Source organism: Centroberyx gerrardi, chromosome 1 (assembly GCF_048128805.1).
Source record: "Centroberyx gerrardi isolate f3 chromosome 1, fCenGer3.hap1.cur.20231027, whole genome shotgun sequence".
NCBI classification, from domain to species: Eukaryota; Metazoa; Chordata; class Actinopteri; order Beryciformes; family Berycidae; genus Centroberyx; species Centroberyx gerrardi.
In genome coordinates, this window is record NC_135997.1 from 18805423 (window position 1) to 18821875 (window position 16453).

Below are 16453 nucleotides of genomic sequence, written 5' to 3' on the forward strand. Positions count from 1 at the left end.
TTTGTACTCAGCCCCTGAACTGTGAAATAGAATTCCCTTATTTGTAGACAATAAATGGAATTTAAATTTGAAAAGGTTGGAGAATTTTGCAGTGCTTAGTTGCTCTCTGTTTAATTTAGCCACAAGGCACTGGGGATGTTTTGCAGCTTTGCTGATCATTATTGCAATTTTAGTTCGTGAAATAGTCATGGAAATTTACTCTATTGATTCGTGTACATGGACACGATTTTGCCATTTTTTTCGTGAAATGAACACGACCTAAAAACGTGCCTCCACCACGACCTGAATTACGTTCCTCCACCACGAATTTGAAAACGTAACAACTAAACAACAAGTAAACAAATTGTGTTACGGTTATGGTTAGGCAACTAAAACAACTTGGTTAACTTTAGAGAAATGGTTTGGTCATGGTTAAATAAGAAAAACGTTTAAATTTAAATGTGGCTTACAGTTGAAATGTACTTTGAACACGCTGGGAATCGAACCCCGGTCATCGGCATCGAAGGCAAACGTATACGCCCACAACACCCTTACTGGCCACTGTTTTATTTCAATGTCACACTACTTCCTGAGTCCCAACTGACAGAAAAAAAAACGTGCTGCAGGCACGAAAGATACTTCCAATTGAAATATGTTAGTTTGTAAGTCGTTCTGAGTGTCACGAAAAAAATTGAAAAATCGTGTCCATGTACACGAATCAATAGTTTAAATTTTGTGACTATTTCACGAACTGCCGTGAGACCGAGTTGTACATATTCAGTCATGGTACATTATGGCAATTAGAAAGCAAATAATTTGCACAAACACAAGAAGACAATGGGGCTGACTTTACTAGATTCTGTTTGGCACAATCTGATGAAACGATCAAGTAATGATTAAGAACTCTCAGAACTATTTCTTTACTGGAGAATGCACATATTATCATTGACAGTAATCATTACATGTTATGAATATATTATCAAACACTATTATGTGGTAGCATTGGAAGACCAAAGCATCTACTTAGATTCATTCTTCACCTCAAAATGAGTACAAACTGGGTTGCTGAGTTTTGATAAAACCAATTAATACATTATTCATAAATTCCTCATCACTTATTTAAAAATTACGTACATCCTTGAAGTACAGAACACTATGAGCAAATGGAGGAGTGAGGTGGGAGGACGGTTGCACCTTGTTAAGAGGGTGCATGAACACTAATAAACCACACACAATAATGTTGAAATGTTTTGTGTGCAGCTGCTTTCAATTGATTATCTTGGAGTGATATCCTAATCCTAAAGATGGTTACCAGTGTAAGTGGTGCAGTAACTATCCTCTCTGTTAGTCTGATACATTCCCAAACCATCACTGGGTTCACTGCATCTTTCTGAAAGAGCTCTGTAAGTGGACTCATGGGGATAGAGCAGGGGAAAGGTTCGCACTCTTGTGTGTGTGCATGCATGCAAGCATTCATCTGTTTGTGTTAATGTGTGCGCTTACATATATAATGTATGTGTCTGTGCTCATATTATATAGTATGTACTCAGTGTGTCCAGGGACAGTAGTCTGTCTCATGTCTGTGACTGTTGCCGTGTCAGTAATAATTTATTGGATGGAATCTGTGAGGCTGGATGTGTACATTGCACATGTGTCCCCAGGGTTTTGTATGGCGAGGAATACACAACAATCTTTACCAACCAGATGGTCCAGAAACAGACACATGACATAGTGGTACAATTACTGAGCATACGACTATATGAATGAGAGGGATATTTCATATTTCAGAGTTCCATTTAATAATTGTAATTCAATATCACTGTAATATTATTATTTTTATTATACATATTATTATTTGGTATGTCTTTATGCTTAATTTGATATGAATTTATTATTGATCATTCAATAAACAAAGCATAACATTCCACCAAATGTATTAAAAACGGATAACAGGCAGAGAATTGTGATACACAAAGTGAACATCTCTTTAATGTCAAATACTGACGAGAATATTTCAAACTGAATCATACCATGGGTTAACTTTTAGGTTTCACGTGATTATCCAAGGCTTTGAGATGTCAACTCCGCCGTCTTTCTCATCATTTTATCATAAATCTACCCAGCTTCTGAGAGATCAAGGTAAATTGAAAACCGGTGAACCTCTTTCTATATCTCTCAGAGGGCAGAACAACCAACTAAGCTGAACCATTGCACCAAACCACCAACAGCCAATCTCCGAGAGCCGAAAAAAAACTCTGCAGCTTCACATGATGCCCCCCACACGCCTGTTGCCGTGGTAACAGAGCGGCAAGCACCTCCAGCTCTTGTGTCTCTGGTTATGGTTGTCCGTTTCCATTCTTAGGTGGAGGGATTGATCACTATCCTGCTCGCCAAGTGTCAAATCAAGGTGGCACTGATGCAGAACTACTGAGAATGGCCTCAACTGAGATTGAATACCTGCTTCCAACTAGAGAAACCACGAGAGGGAAAAGCTGATGAAACCAAAGATTCTTTGGATGTGGAAATCTGTTGTCTCCACATGATATTGGACCATCTGGATACTTGTGGGGTACAGCTATTTCACAAGTGATGCAAGCAGTCTCTCTTTATGACTGTTAGCACTACAAAGTCATACATTCTTTCTACATTCTTTCTTCTGACAAATAATACGTTTTAAATGGAAATCTGAGTGTGGTTTTTCCACAAAGCCTCACCTCTTCATGTCTATCTTTGGAAAGGCTGGCATCTTCCCTGGTCAGTGTACGAAGTGGTGTTGTTATCAAAATGATCAGTTTTCTGGCTCCTCTCTCTGCTGGTACAGTTCAGATTGCTTAAGAACATGGAAGTCAGCTAAGGAATTATGTGTTTGGTGTATGGCTGTGAAAGTATTAAAGCCATGCTATCATATGATGTCAGCTTTAGTCTCAACGGCCGTAGCACTTGCTAAGATGGAAATGACCATGACAATCAGCACAACTGGGTCTCTCCTAACAGGTGTCACATGAAAGGAGTAGCTGCCACGATACATCCGTTTGACATGCAGCATCATACCAGGTTACTGTGTTTATAACATGCCTTAATAAAGGTTCTTCTATTCATTACACAATTTAACAGAACATTTCACTAGTTCAAGCAACTTCAATCACTTCAGATTAGAGAGGATATACTCTACATGTACTCTATGGAAGCATTTCCATTATAATAATAGTGTTAAGATCTACATGAGCCAGTGAAGACAGTTCCTTGCTGTTTCCACCTGAAAAGATTTGCTCTTGCCAAGAAGACAGAGCACGCCTGAAAAGATTCATCGCTCAGACAGAACAGTCTGTTGTAGTTTGAGTTAAGATGTGTGCTGACACTGTGCTCAGAGAGCGCTCCATGTCTGAATAATTCATTCCACCAGTGGCACTGCCACCTTCTGGACCTGACACCATGCTCAGATCCTACATTAAGTTCATTAAGTTCTCCTCATGCTTCATTTACTTCTGCATAGTCTCGTCATCATAATGAATTACCTTCACAACAAAGAAAAAAGTCAAACATCTATAAACACATTAGCTTGCATCCTTAGGTGTTCAGTTCATTTTCATATTCGATATGATTCAATAGACACACTAATGGCTATCACTCTATCATAGGCGTTCATTATTCTACTGACACATGACGTGTATTGTTACACTTTCCTGAATGGCATGAGTAGATAGAGCAGATCTTCAGACAGTCTTTGAATGGGGAAACCCAACTGCCTTTTTCTGTGGCTCTGCTTGGTCTGTGTGTGACAGACGTACAGATTTATTCATCTTCACTCACATTATACACACACACACACACACACTTCCCTCTTTCTGTTAAGTACCAGCCCAAAGTGACAAATGGTAACCAAACCATGAAGCAAAAAAAAAACGCTTGGAGCCTTTTTGGTTCAAGGAAATAACATCAGTGCCAATTCAGGAGAAATAAATAGAATAGGAGGAAGCAAGAGTAATACTGCCTGAGATAAAGAATTCCTTGGAGAGAGAGAGAAAGATAGAGGGGCAAAGAGGGAGAGAGAGAGAGAGAGAAAGAGAGAGAGCTTTAAATGATGTGAGAACACATTAGTAGGAACCATTACATGCTCTGGCTCTGCTCGGGGAGCCATTAGCTTGTGTAAACAGGTCATTCCTCCACTGAGCTCTACTCCTTGACTCTCAGATAATCTCTCTTTGCTCCTCCTGCTTTCCCTGACTGAGCACAGTCTAGTGAGAGAGCTACATGTCAATGCAGCCATAAATGTTACGGCTGACCTGCACGCTCTGTCAATGAGTGCAGCATTTTCAATTCAATTCCTAAAGCTACAGACTAGTGGGTATTGTATGCTTTTATCCATGCAATCTATTACAGAGAAACAGCTTCATCTCAGATATGACAAGCATCTCCTGTGATGCTGTGAAGTCAGTAAGGAAGAAGCTCCCCCCTGCTGTTGCAGCCATAGCTCCATCTTAGATCTGGGGTCCCGTCTGGTATGGTGTTGGAGTAGCACACCTGCTAGGCGTGCGGTGCCTTTGTGTTACCAGCCACACTGACAGTGATGTAATCTGACATGGGCTGTCAGGAACCATGCTTTCATCTGTCTATCGCTCACAAGCCAGTAGAGGGAACAGTTGATGGAGGCTTGTTGGAGACTAAGAGAGACTAAGGAAGACTGAAAGAGGCATGGGAGAATGGTGCAGCCAGAGGGCTCGATACAGAGAATTTGAGAACTGGACATTTAGAGTATGTCAGTCTGCCATGTGGTTATGTGGTGATCTTTAAAGTGAGGGAAGAAGACTTTCTCAGTCTTGAGGTTTTAAAGCAATCTGTTGAGGCTTGGCAGTATTCAATGGAGTAAAAAGTACCACAGGGTTGCCAGAACAGATTAGCCTACAGTGAATCAACCCCCTTCGCAAATTTGATAGCCAGCATCTTTTTAAATCCTCACCATAAGTTATGAGCTCCCACAAAATCATTATCTCTGCCAAGGATGTTATGTTTTCACCCCTGTTAGTTTGTTTGTCTGTCTATCTGTTAGCACGATATCTCAAAAACTCATGGATTTCCATGAAATTTGGTGGACAGATAGGCCTTGGGCCATGGAACAATTGATTAGATTTTGGTGGTGATCTGGGATTTCCACCCTTAGATGATTACCGACAGTTTTTCAGCCATAACAAGGAAACTAACAGAGATAGACACTTGATTCCAAATCCTAAGGATATGTTTAAAAGGTCAAGAAATCAATTAAACTTAAAATGTGAAAGTGATAGGAATGATGTCTGTGGGCGCAACAGCAAGTTGGAGAATTGTTCAGTGTTGGCGGAGGCTTGTGCTCTCTGAGCGCCTTCTAGTTACCTATTTTTATGTTCTAATTCTTTGGCTAACAACAGTAAGAAAAGAGGAGATGGAAATAGATGAGAACAGATGGATGTGTGATGCTGGTTTTCTATGCTCCTTTCACTGATTCATTGCGATCCTGTCTCAGATCCACTCTGGACGGTGGGAAGGAATTAACAGATCCATGACTAGTGGGAGAGGGGGATTGAAGCTCTCCCTCGGTGTAGACACAGACACACATGTACGCCCACGTATGGATACACACGCATCGCCATTCAGTAGCACCAACAACAACAGCATGATTTCTGTTGGTATGGAAGCTGTTGTCAGGGAAACTCAAGAGATTGTGTATGAGCTGTAGGGAAAGAGCTATAGGTTTGTTTGATAGTAAAATATAGTAGCTTATAGAATAAGCTCTCAAGAAACCAAGCTTCTAAGGAATATGAAGCAGCTCAGACTGAATTACTGATGTTACACTTACAACTAGCATGGTATATTCATGAGTGATATGCTGAGCTATGATCTGTGGTTCATTAGAGATTCATGGCTCAGATTGCAGTTACAATCGCCATGTAGTACAGAGCGCTGTATTCTTGTGCAAGTTGAATTAGAACGTTTTGGTGAAACTTTAGTGTTTTGAGTCTCCCATTTTACATTATTTAACAATAGTTCAAAAGTTGAGCTATACTGACAGAATCCATTTTATGCAGACAGTTAGATTCCTCGCAGCAACACCAAAAGCTGACATAACCCCCCACACCTCACTGCCTGTATCGACTTGAAGATTGTGACAAGAACAATTTGTAGAAACTAACTATGAAGAAATCGGACCTGAAAATAATGGGTACCTAAAATGGTGGATGGGTGTTGGTAGGTTACCAAATTTGAGTGGAGTCATGCCAAATTGAACTAAGTTGTTTTTAGGTGAGTTTTTCTTGCACATCGAATGGGATGTGAACAGCTTTCTTTTGGATCACCCCACTTACAGGCCATTTTCTACACTCTTTGAGTGCACTATCGTGATCTTACTTTGTGGAAGAGTGTCCATTTGGCAGTGGAGACAATCCTGGTATTGGCATGAGGTTGATTTTGTCACTACTGCTTAACTAGCAATTTTGAAGGGAGAAGAGCCATTGAAAATTATGTAAAATGGGTGAGATATCCCTTTAAGATCATGGTAACTTAAGAGTTGTAAGGAAACTACCACTACTGGGATGGCTGTGTTGTCATGGTAACAATGTGGCTCTAAAGCAGAATTTAACACCCCAAACCGTTCTCATTCAGTTCAATCACTCTGTTCGCTTCACCATTCATAGCTGATGTGGCAGTGGAGTAGGCAGGGCAATGCACAGACACTTTATGTGTTAATACACAAGAACACAAATACATCAACCTGAAGATATGACGCTGTCAGCCAACTGTCAAGCTTTCATAAGACAATTATATGTAGAAACACAGAATATTGGTCAACACTGAAATGGAGAGACCATGATAAGAAAACATAATATTCTATTTTTAATTCAAATGATTAGAATGGGCAAAGAGTATAGGTCAAATTCTCTGCAGGGTTTCATAGTTTGTCTTTTTTGTTATATTTTTGATAGCATTTTCAATTTGAATTTGAATTTCATGTTAGTACTTAAACGAATACTGTACAGTAGTGTGTGTGTGTGTGTGTGTGCACGTGCATGGGTGTGACATGTATGAGGAGGCAGTATTTGGGCCTCTCTAGTAATTCCCATGGGTACAGAAGAAACCCAGTAATCCACCACACTACGCCCTCAAGCTCACAGATTTTGTCTTACACAGGGTGAAAAACTCCCACCTATCTGAGTTCCCAGCATGTCCCGAAGGGCAACAGGAATATTCTAAAATACATGGAGTTCATCCCAAACCTCCTTCTTGTTGAGATTATAATTTACAAAGACTGTGAGACAAAATGAACAATTATTAGATTGAATTCAGGAGAAACAGTGATCAGCAGGAGAAACAGATCATTTTGCATTATAACACTTAAACTATTTACTGTGGCGGACAATAATCTTACATTATTAAATGTTCCTTTTTTCATTTGTGCTGTCACCCACTCAAGCTTTAATTAAACAATGACAATCAGGCTCTACAGAAGCCACATAGTGAGTCTCTAGGCTTGCTGTGGAATGCCAGTCAATTTCAGATTACTGTTTAGTGAATTCCTACGAAATGCGTTTCCCCAGCAACGGCAAGATAACATGACAGGGAAATCATTTTGTGCTATCACTGTAAAAAGGTTTTCCTATTCTTTACCAGCACAAGAAAGGGATGACAGTAAATGAAAGAGAGAAAAATGAGTAGGACAATAAACAGAATAGCCATTACAGTTTAGAAATGAAACATGTATAATAGTGGACCTTAATTATGACCCATGCCTCCAAAGAGGCTTTTTACAGCCCAGGGCTAAATACAAACTAGGTTAACTGTGCTCTTAGCATTCTCCTCTTGAAGGCTTCGCACTGATGTATTCTCTAGACTTATGCATCTTAAATTAATCAGACATTTCAGAAGAACAGTTTGTAGATCAGGTCAACATGACCATAATCCATACATGAGTAAAGCTCAGTAGTAGGTGAATGTCATCATGTACTAACAGACAAATACTGATGTGCAAGTGTTGGTAACAGTAGCACACCCTGTCTGCAAAGTGGGTGGAGCCTACAAGTGGGTGTGGCATAAGAATTGGTTAATTGGCTGTAATCTTTTGTTAAAAGCTGTTGTGCTCCCATTTAGCCACATAATTTGTATATTCCTTTCAACTGCTATTTAGATGATACACTCTTATATTTCCCTGTAAAACCCAGGGATACAAATTGCCATAATACAATATAGATTGTCTAGCCAACATGAAATGTCAGATGTCTCTAAACTAGGGGTGAGAGAGGGAAGTTGGGAGGGAATCACAGCTAAATCAATGCGGGCTTCTCTGTTGGAAAAGGCCAATATGACACGCGTATCTTTTTTCTATTTTAGCACATAATGATGTAATTTAGGCTATTCCTTGTGTGTTTCTCTCCCTCCAAGTCCGCTTGTCTCTTCCAGTGTTGTGCTCCTCTGACCATTTTGTCAAGAATGTCGACCAATGAAGAGCAAAGATGTGATGAACAAAACATCTATAAATCACAAGTGTGGACCCACTTTGGGTTTTAGAATAAAGACGGAAAACATGATAAAGTGTGGCAATATGCAAAACGTGGAGCAGCAGTGAAATAAACAGGTGACAGTACTAATCTCACGACCCATTCTGAGAGACGCCTTGGACTCGCTCTGGGAGACAGAGTCCCTGCTTGCCCCTCATCACCTGCAGCTAGCTTTAGCACTAGTGACGAAAAAGGTATCAAAATGTTCTTCCATGCTCCACTCGCCAACAGCTCTGCACTGTCAAAATCGATTACTGAAGCCATTACACTGTTTATATGTAAGGATCTGCAACTATATAGTGTGGAGGAGAATGAAGGGTTTGGACACCTGCTGCACACACTGGAGCCGAGGTATAACAGGTAGGCAGGGCTTCACTGGAAAGTAGATCCCCAGGTTGTCTGACTGATTTTCAGTTTTTACTATCAGCAAATGAGATTCCAAATAGGATATTATTGTGGTCATCAAAATGTGAAGGAGACCATTTTTATGTGCATCTTTCTCTCTCACACATAAGTGGATTGATTCATGCCTAAAGATTCCTTCTTGTAACCAGTGGCAAAACTATCGTAGAAGTATAATGGAACTGTCTGTACAGTATTGAATCACATTGTATCGTATTGCATTGTATCGCAATGCATCATATTGCTTGGAGAGAAACACCCCTACTCAAAACTGTCCTAACTCTAATCATGATACAATTTGAAATTGTTATACTTGGCACAACAAATGTAATTTTTTAAATTCCTAAAAATCATTCTGCTCTGAATTTGTCAGAGGAGTTGTTTGGTTGTTTGGTCTCTACCAGTTGAAAAATATTTTCACATTAGGTAATTTCTATTGTTTTCTGAAAACATGCTTTTATTTCATCTTACAGTATATTGGCGATTCACTCAGTAAATTGCCCTTTGTATTAGACTTGTATTAGTGTGTCTTGGGTTTGGCTCCATCATGTAAGCTTGGGCCAAGCCATTTATTACTTTATAAGTAATAAATGCCAGTGTTAGGTAGCTAAAATGGGACTTACAGCAGATGACTTCCCCTCCTAAATCTAGAGTTACAACTTAGTTCTCATTTTTAACTTTAGCTGAAAACAAAATGCAGATTTGTAATGAATTCCCAAGACAGTTAAATAAGAAGCCTTCTAGTACCTTTAAGTCTATAATTGTTTAACTGGGCAGATTGCCTTGTCTTAAAAGGAGATCACATTAGATTACATTCTGAATATGCACTAATGCTAACTGACATTCCACTGATTCCTCCTGCTCCAAGGCTTCACAGGTTATAAACTCAGGCCATGATGCTCTGCAATGGTCTATAAATTTGTGGAAAAGAGCCTTTGCAGGTCTAGCCATCATATCGATTTTTCCTCCAAGGTTTATTAGTTTATGAAATCCTATATTTCCTCTGGCTCTGTCCAGGCAGATGGACTGCCTGTGAAGCCAATGAAGAAGGAAGCTACCTGAGCTACCTAAAACTGAAAAGCCACTGATATTTTCTTTTTTACTCTCTTCTTGTCTTATGTTTTGTCAATGAAAAGACTGACCCTGTCCCATCCAAAAAGGCTTTCACACCTCACAGACAAATCAAACCAAGGCGAGATAGATTTATCAACCCTATCATAGCGACATGATCTTCCATATCCTCCACCCCACACTCTCGTTCCACACAATAATGGTTTAACCCTTCCTTCTCATGTCGGTGGCCCACACTGCCTGTACCAAACTAAACATACATTGCCTGCTGTCAAAATGAAATAGAACAGTTAGACTCCACTTTGTATACATTTTGAATAAACAACCCCATGCAGATGAGGTTTTTCACTGTCATTCATAATGCTTACTTCAAAAATCATTGCTCAAGCTGTTCAAACAAGAATTAGAGCTTGTCACATTATGAGACAGATGTAATATATGGCATGCTGGCAAAATCTGCCATATACTACAATTTGGAGAAGATGTTGTAGTTATAAGGGACAGTGTTTTATGAAAAGATGTCATTAGAAGCTGGAGAAAGAGTGGTGATATATTTACTGAGCCTTATGCATATAATCATGTAGATCACAGCCTGGGGAGTGTGAGCGATCACGTGTGTCATAATTAAGAGCTTAAATTGCTCTATGATGATATAAGGTAACAGTTGCGTAATCATGCTGTTGGATTGCCTCTCACATGCATTTTAAGCAGACAGCCACATCCACTAGTTTAAGTACATATACCGTACAAATTGCACTCCTTAAGATGGCGAGGTTTGTATTGTACAGTACAATGCAAACCTCTTATAACCAAAGATATTTTGTTGCAACAGATTTAGGTATGCAGACGGTCAAATAAGGGTTTAGAATAGCCAAGGTTGTAGCCTACTTATGAGATAAGCTATACAGGAGGCACAAAATAACGAATACAAAACAAAACCCGTGGCAGATTGGACTTTTAGTTATACAAACATTTCTTGGAGGTAGAGCTGCTCTGGAGGCAGAAATAATCTCATTGGTTGAGTTAATCTTCAATGGGAGAGCCAAAGAACCATAGACTGCAAATTAGCTAACTGGCAAACCTGAATGGCAAAAAAGGAAAACCAATCAAAATATATATAGCAATGACTTATTTTTGTCGTTCATTAGCATTCATGACCTAGTGTGGCTAGTTTGAATTTAGAAGGTCAGCTAGGCTAAATAACTAACCTGGATGGCTAGATTGCATTTTCTCAGTTAGTAGCAAGCGTATTAGGCATCACAGCTACCTCCTTTCTTACCCCTTGCCTTTTTCATTGGGCTGTAATGTTACATAGCCAGAAACCTGGATTTCCTCCAGATCTGGTCATCTTACCCCAAGATCATATGCACATTTGCTCCTACAACACCAAAAAGGCTACTGCTAACTGCGTTGAATACCACAGCAAGCATTGATCTCTGGACCTAATCCCATGCTTCGCTAGATTTACAGCAATTTTACCTGATTTGTCTCCTTTAACTGGCTGAAAGCCCAATGTACAAGATCAAACTGGAATTCATCAATTTCAATTTAATCTTCATTCATAGCAGTATAGAAGAATTACTTTGTATAGTCACTACTGATCTAGACCTAGACTCAGCATCTGGTCATTTTGTGTTACAGTACTTAAATATGTATTCAGAGTTTGCACCATATATTGTAGCCTATGTATATGTTCCTATGTACAATTTAAAGGTCCCATATCGTGTAAAACAGGATTTCCCTTGCCTCTTTGATTATAAAGGAGTTGGATGTGCTATCTAAACATTGTGAAAGTATCAAAACGCACGGTCGCCAACTAAATCCACACAATCCATATTAGAAAACCGAGCCTCTAAATGAGCAGTTTGGACTTCCGTAACTTTGTGGCGTCACAAAGGTTCGCTCATTGTCATTTTTGTAAGAAATAATAGTTTAACAAAATGTTTTTTTCAAAGCGGTTGAGCGATTGTCATTGTTTATTACCGGAGAGTTTTCCCTACCTGTTGCTGTCTGCAGCTGCCGTGTCTGTGGTGTCTCATGTTTCACTCACTTGAAACTGTTAGCCAATCAGAACAGAGGGGTCGTTAATATTAATAAGCCTTAAAGGCACAGCAACAGAAACAGCCTGTTCTTGGTAAGGCTCAGAGAGATGCTGCAAATGAACATGTAAAAATGGATTGAGAGTGTTTTTGGTGCATGACACCACACAAACAGCTTTGAATGGACCTCAAGACATAAAATAAAACACTGGAAATTGTAGAATATGGGACCTTTAACTGCTAAAATCAGACCAAATGGTAACACCCAGTGGTTCATGTTTGCCTATTCCTCAAACTGTTGGCTTGAACAATTCAATTAAAAGTGGCCTTTTGAATGGAAGGTCCCTATCAAACAATTATTTTACGTGCCAGGGTCTTTCTGGGACCAATGTGGCTTTGAAGTGATAATCCCCAAGATGTATTTATTATTTTATCATCTTGGATGGTAAGTAGTTCAACTGTGGTGGCTGGGTGAACTGGGTATAGGTTGAATCACTATAGTGTTAAATCAGTCGGTGATACAGAATAGCAAAGCAGAAATGTATCTACATGAAAATGTCATGGATTATTACTTTAACTGAAGCTTCTCTCTCATGGCCAACCAAGGTTATCCGGGCATAGTGTATTGGCCATATGACTTCAAAGGCTCCCCCTTTTCCCTAAGCAGTTAGGCAAGCTCACTCACTCACTCACTCTCTCACACACACACACACACACACACACACACAAACACACACACACACTGGCTTCATTGTAGTTCTAAAATAAGATAAAGGCTTACACCCTAAACTAGACCTTAGGGCCTTAAAAACACCTGTGACATTCCAAGATGAAAATGCGACGAGTCTACGACGAGTGTTAGAAGCAGTTCTCCTTCCCCATTGGTTCACAACCACAGATCTGACAGGTGCATATTTTCATGTGCCTATTCTGCCCAAACACATCAGGTTTGCCTTTACATGAATAGCCTGGTGTGTCACCTACCAAGTGTTCAGTCTGTGTTCTAACTGTAGCTCCACTAAATAAATGCGAAGAGGCAGCACTATCTTCCATCAGAACATAAAGCATCAGGACAATGGATTATTTAGACAACCTCATCTCAGTAGCAGATACACAGGAGACATTGCACACAGCATTGTTATTATCCTACCTGCAGTCATTGTGATTTATAATCAACCTATAGAAAAGCTGCACAATCCTAACACAAGGGTTTCTTTTCCTGCCCCAGGGTTTGACACATTCCCTAAAATGTTGCCTATAATTTAGCCTAGAGCTATATCCACAAGATGATAGATAGATTTGATAGAAATGTGCGATGAAAACATTATTTCAACATTATTTCTATTGAACTGAAATACTGAACCTGATGTGTAAAGGTTCCTGCCCTGTGCAAGATCGTCAAGATGTAAAATCTGAAATTGCTGATAGATAACAAATGAGAGACTAATGTTCATGACCTATAGAGTATTTGAGTTTTTATACTGCAACACATCTTATAGGCATAAACCCACTGGAGACTGCTTCTACAAGTCTTTTGCCTGAGGCATATTTGAAATAAAGATAGGACATTGCAATGCATCTTGCCTTGCAAACACATTGAGGCGCATAAACAAGAAGACCAATCTGTCAAAAAGGTGATGGTTCAGCTGAAGGATACCTTCATGCTAAAAGATAACCTATGTCTGCGGTTAGATGCTGCTTAACGCCTGTGGCAGTGAAGCTTGAGCTCCCCCATTCCCCACATCATGTAGCTAAATGATTAGGCTAGCTGTTGACGCCTTTGGAGCACTGTGCAAAAAATGGTATATGAGGAAGAGGATGGATAGCCAATGTGAGACATTCAAAATCCCATCTTTTGTTCAGTACATGCTTAGTTGAGTTCCTAGCCGTTCTGACTATTCCATGTTTTTAGCAATATTCATGATGATCCAGCTGTCCACTTTTTATGTCAGCTGTGTGGCCTGCTCAATGAATATTTATGAACATGTCTGCACACCAAGGAAACTCATTACAAAACCACAGAGACCTAGCAGGTCTACTTGCATAACTGCATCTTTGGGTTGACAATCTAGCCCACTTCCAGTCTGAGTCTGAGCTTAGATCTGCAAAGCTGTGTTGCTTTACCACCAGCGTAAGCAGAGCCAGCCTGGATGAGGTCTAGAGGGGTTTTCTTCCAGATTACACACACACATACACACACGCACACACAAACACACACATAAAGAGACAACATTATTTGTCCAATCCTTCGACAGACTCAAGTCTCTTCTTTATCCATGCAGTTCTTTTATCACGTCTACCTTGTCTACCACGTTTTCATCTCCATGGTATTTCTGTTTTATCAGTTTAATCACAGCCATGATAATTCACCCTCAATGTTTCCATCGCCTGTTAAGTGTGTAGGCTTCCCCCTTGTGTGTGGTTGGCATGGAAACAGGAATGGCATTGTGATGTGTGTGTATTGAATTTTTCACCCCTGTCCCCAGAGTTCCACACTGAGGAAAGCATGACACCATCCCCAATCCCATCCCCCAGCTATTCCACCAGACGAAGGGAAAAGATCCTTTCAAGATGCCAGCCAGTAGCCTACATGAAAACTCAATGCTCTCCCACGTCTATGTTCCATTAAAGCAAATCCTCTCTGTAGAAACAGAAATTGAAGACCAGGTCTACTGTTATGGCCATGCTGTAAAATAATTTCAGTGTCCCATCTAGCTATCTCTGACTAGCAGCTATAAGGTCTGCAATTTGATAAGAATGATAACGTCTATTCCCTTGAACAGTTTCAGGCATTGCCACATATTTGCAGAGCAAATTACCATAGAAAAGGTGCAAAAAAATGTCCTTCTCTTATTTCGGATTTTTTTTTTATTCATCACACAGTTAACTTCAGAGTTAATTTTAGATTAATCAAAATTGAAATAGCTCTCTGATTAACAGTAAGTCTTTACTGCCCCCTTGTGGTCATTATAATATGTAATATAATATATAATAATATATCTCTTCCCCTCTCTATATACTGTATATATACTATATATACACTGTATATATATATATATGTGTGAGAGGTGCCTATATACTGTACATGTACGTGTGTGTGTGTATGTGTGTCTAATGCCCACAAGGGCTATATATATATATATATATATATATATATATATATATATATATATAAATACAAACCATTTATTTACTCTCATTCCATCAGATGGACACTCAGAGACTTTGGTCAAACATCATTATGTAGATGAGTGAATTAGTAAAGCAGTGATTGGGCCTACAGGCTCAGGTGTGAATGTCAGTTCACCTGTGATATACAAAGGTTCTCAGTTCTAAGCTAGCTATCGCCATCTAGTGGCGGAAAACGTGTAAGGCACAAATAGCTCACATTATACAGCACCTTTCCCCCCAAAAGAAAAGACACATCCAGGTGACAAGTTGTCACATTTACTTTTATTGTAAAGGTGATATTATTCCAAAATATTAATATGTTAGAGGAACAGAGAAAAAGAGAAGGAGAGGGGAACATCTACAAAACATCTACACAAGACTTTGGTAAGAATCTTGGGAGACATTCTTATCAAAAAATCCACAGCAAAAAATAACAAAATCTTCTAATAATGCTCAAAATCATATAGATCTCAATCGTGGTGCATCTACATGTACAGTAATATAGCTGGGTAAAAAGTCATGGGGGCATTTTGTGTCCTAGAAACAGCATTATTTGAAGGCATATAAAATACTGGAATGGCTGGGCACCTGTGCTTTTAAGTTCTGGAATATAATGTACTACTGAAGGATACCACAAGATATAACAGTTCTATATCTTATTAAATCAATTCATATTTCATAATTATCATTTTTCAAGATATATTATACCACAACAAGTTTACAGTAATCTTGCAAAAGAATCTTATATGTAACAGAGCTAGTTTGAAAGCACAGAAGAATCAGTCTGGTTTAAATCCAGAGCTTTCCATTGAGGCCTTTAAGTTTGTCTTTGGCCTTTGACCTGAAAGCACAGGATGACTGATGCACATCTCAGAGATCCAGAGAAGTCCGACAGACACTAACTGGTCTCTGGATTCAACCAGTACTGATTCAAGTATGTGCCATTTCAGCCCTAAACAGAGTGCATTGGATCATTGTGTGACAGTGTGCCACGCCCTGTCCTGTTCCCATCCCCACTGTCATCCCACCCACCCACCCTCCCCGCGTTCCACCCCACCCCTGTTCCCCTACTCCCTCCTAGCAGGGGTGCACATTACATGCCCTGATCTCCTTCCTGTCCTTGCAGCTGGGCAGCTGGGCAATCTTAAACCTCAGCTTAACTGTCATGAGCCGCTCCTGAATCCCTCCTCCGCACAGCTTGGTACATTCTGTCCAACTTGACCACGGCCTCATTTTACACACTGAGGACAGAAGTCAAAGAAAGGGGAG

At 39.7% G+C, this 16453-nt stretch overlaps 1 protein-coding gene across 1 annotated transcript in view; it reads right to left on the reverse strand.

Moving 5' to 3' along the window:
• Positions 1-16259: 16259 nt before the first annotated feature.
• The window catches only part of spon1a (spondin 1a), a 71126-nt gene continuing 70932 nt past the window's right edge, over positions 16260-16453 (reverse strand). Inside the window, exon 16 of the mRNA XM_071907085.1 lies at positions 16260-16425. Within this exon, the coding sequence (XP_071763186.1) occupies positions 16262-16425 (164 nt within the window). The 3' untranslated portion in view covers positions 16260-16261. The remainder of the gene's footprint in view (positions 16426-16453) is intronic.